Source organism: Gymnoscopelus microlampas (assembly GCF_963454915.1).
Source record: "Gymnoscopelus microlampas genome assembly, chromosome: 7".
Classification (NCBI taxonomy): Eukaryota; Metazoa; Chordata; class Actinopteri; order Myctophiformes; family Myctophidae; genus Gymnoscopelus; species Gymnoscopelus microlampas.
Window position 1 is genome coordinate 46,975,067 of NC_139944.1, and position 2,916 is coordinate 46,977,982.

The following is a 2,916-nucleotide window of genomic DNA, read 5'->3' on the forward strand; positions in this document are numbered from 1 at the left end:
AGAGCCGTAAAAATCTTCTCTTATGGGGGTCCCTGGATTATCTTTTCAAGTGTCAATTTAGGGGTCCTTGACATGAAAAAGTTTGAGAACCACTGGTTTACGGTACTGTGGTTCTCAAAGCAGGGCGCAGGGACCCTTGTGGGGGTTCCAAATGGACCTTTACAGGTCTGTAACTCTGAGAGTTATGTCCTTGAGTTTGAGAACTACTGGTGTAGACTCTCCTGGTACACATAGAGTACCAGCTACGTCTTTTCATCTGACAGTGATGAGTCTTTACCCGCCCTCCCCTGCCGGCTTACCACCCATGAACACAGCCAATTGGCTCTGTGATCTGTGGTCCCAGGCAGACCCGTCGAAGAGAGAGAGTTACGTCACTAGCATAGACTCCCGTTGTAAGAATGGAATGCGGAAATGCTCTGTCTATCTCAATGAGGAAGTTCCACTGTTTGGAACTACAGCCCATAGCTAACGAGATCAAAGCGTGACGTGACTCTCTCTTATACGGCTCTGGTCCAGGTTCGTTTTTGTTCGGCTCAGCAGCAGATTTAAACTGGAAACAAATAAGACACCTTCATTTGTGTTTCAGGTTCAAAACTGCTGCCATGTATATACTGTATATAGCTTTTATATCTATATATATCTTATATATATTTTTCCCCATTTTTTTTTGTTGTTGTAAAATAATCATTTCAATATTCAGGTCTGGTGTTGTGTTGTTTTATCACTGAGAATGAACGCACACAGGTACAGTACAAGGTTATAATAGTTTTGGATTTTTCATTTTAGATTAGCTTTAGTTCGTTTCGAATTTCTCTTTTTCTAATTCAGGTAGTTTTAATTTGTTTCTAGAGCGGATTTACTAGTTTATATTTTTGATAATGCTAATAGTTTTAGTTTGTTTTTATTAGTTTTAGTTTAATCATACTCACTGCCCTTTTCAACCCTGCACCAAATAAGCAAATAAGTCAGGTGCAGGATTGAAAAGGGCCAGAGTAAGTATTGTGTAATAAAAACTCAAGAAAAGATAGCATTTTTTTATTTAAAGAATCAGTTACAGATTAAGCTGCCCTAAAACTAAGGGCATTTTCATCATCATTTCAGTTCGTTTTAGTTATTGTTTTGTAAACACACAATACATTTTCAGTTAGTTTAGTAAATTTAGTTTTTCGTTTTTTCGTTACTATATGAAAATAATAACGTTGGTACAGTAACACACAGCATTTTGCACTTTGCCTTTCATCTCTTTCTCCTTTTGTCTCAGGGCAGGCCTTCACTTATGATGATGACGTCCTTGTGACACGGATCACAAAGTTGGACCCTTGCGTTGACTATTGGCCTTCTTACCGCAGGGAAGTCTTCAAGACTCATCCTCTAGCCTCTCGTGTCTGGGTCGCGACCCCTGACTGTGAAGGATGGGTGATGGGCCTGTGACTGACCCCTGGCTAGCCTGCGTCGTCCCGTCCTTCAATGGAGCCAATGTGGAACTCCTCCCGGCCACCTCCGCAGCCCACGTCCAACATGTCCGCCTCCTCCTCCTCCCTGCCCGAGGGTTGGGCCATGTCCCAGTCGTTAGCCTTGCTGGCCATGCTGCTCATGGACCTGCTGGCGGTGGTGGGCAATGTGGCCGTCATGGCGGTCATCGCCAAGGCCCCGCAGCTCCATAAGTTTGCCTTTGTCTTCCACCTGTGCGTGGTGGACTTGCTGGCGGCGCTGTTTCTGATGCCCCTCGGCATGCTCTCGAGCCGGGCGTTCTTCGGGGAGGCCCTCTGCCGGAGTTACCTCTTCCTCAGCGTGTGCCTGGTCAGCGCCGCCATCCTGTCCATCTCGGCGATCAACGTGGAGCGTTATTACTACATAATACACCCCATGCGCTACGAGGTGAAGATGACCATGGGTCTGGTGGTTTCGGTGCTGGTGGGGATATGGGTCAAGGCCTTGGCTATGTCTGCTCTGCCACTGTTGGCCTGGTTTCTTCAGGGCGGGAGGACTAATCTTCTGGCGGGTGGTGGAGTTGGGGTTGGGGTCGGGGTTGAAGGAGGAGGTGGAGGAGGAGGAGGTGGAGGAGGGGGAAGCGGAGGAGGCGCGGTTCCATCACCTCCTGCTCAGGGTCACAGGCGCTGCTCTCTGCACTGGACAGGGGGGGGGTCAAACCGCATGACATTCATGGTCCTCTTTACCCTGTTGTACTTCCTGTGCCCGCTGCTGGTCATTCTGGTCGTCTACTGCAACATGTTCAAGGTGGCGCGGGTCGCAGCCATGCACCACGGTCCCCTGCCCACCTGGATGGACACGCCGCGGCGCCAGCGCTCAGAGTCACTCAGCAGCCGTTCCACCATGGTGACCAGCTCTGGGACGGGCACCGGGACAGGGCGTGTGACCCCTCAGCGCCCCTTCGGAGGGGGGAAGGCCGCAGCCGTTCTAGCCGCAATAGGAGGGCAGTTCCTCTGTTGCTGGCTGCCATATTTCTCCTTCCACCTCTACTCGGCGCTGGCCGCCAGCCCTCCGGCCATGCTGGCGCCTCTGGAGGAGGTGGTCACTTGGATCGGCTACTTCTGCTTCACCTCCAATCCGTTCTTCTACGGCTGCCTCAACAGGCAGATCCGCGAGGAGCTGGGAAAGCATCTCCCTTGCCTGTTTCGACGAGCGAGGGAGGAGGACAGGCTGCCCAGCCGCGAAGGGTCCATAGAAGAGAATTTCCTCCAGTTTCTTCAGGGCACTGGCTGCAACCTAGAGCCTCAAGGAGGCTCACATAGCACCTCCAGTCCCAAGGGGGAAGCCTGTTGCCCTATACCACCCCCGACATCACAGGCCGTGCCGGTTGATTTCCGTATACCTGGACAAATTGCTGAGGAAACATCAGAGTTTCTTGAGAATGACCAGATAAAGACAAATAACCATGTAATTACAGAGAGCTAA

At 50.3% G+C, this 2,916-nt stretch overlaps 1 protein-coding gene across 1 annotated transcript; it reads left to right on the forward strand.

Annotated features, from left to right (window-relative positions):
* Positions 1-1,467: 1,467 nt before the first annotated feature.
* On the forward strand, positions 1,468-2,916 carry LOC311048314 (G-protein coupled receptor 61-like; the record flags this gene model as incomplete). Its single annotated transcript, XM_084061539.1, has 1 exon — positions 1,468-2,916. One exon carries the CDS (start codon positions 1,468-1,470, stop codon positions 2,914-2,916), a length of 1,449 nt encoding a protein of 482 aa, XP_083917665.1.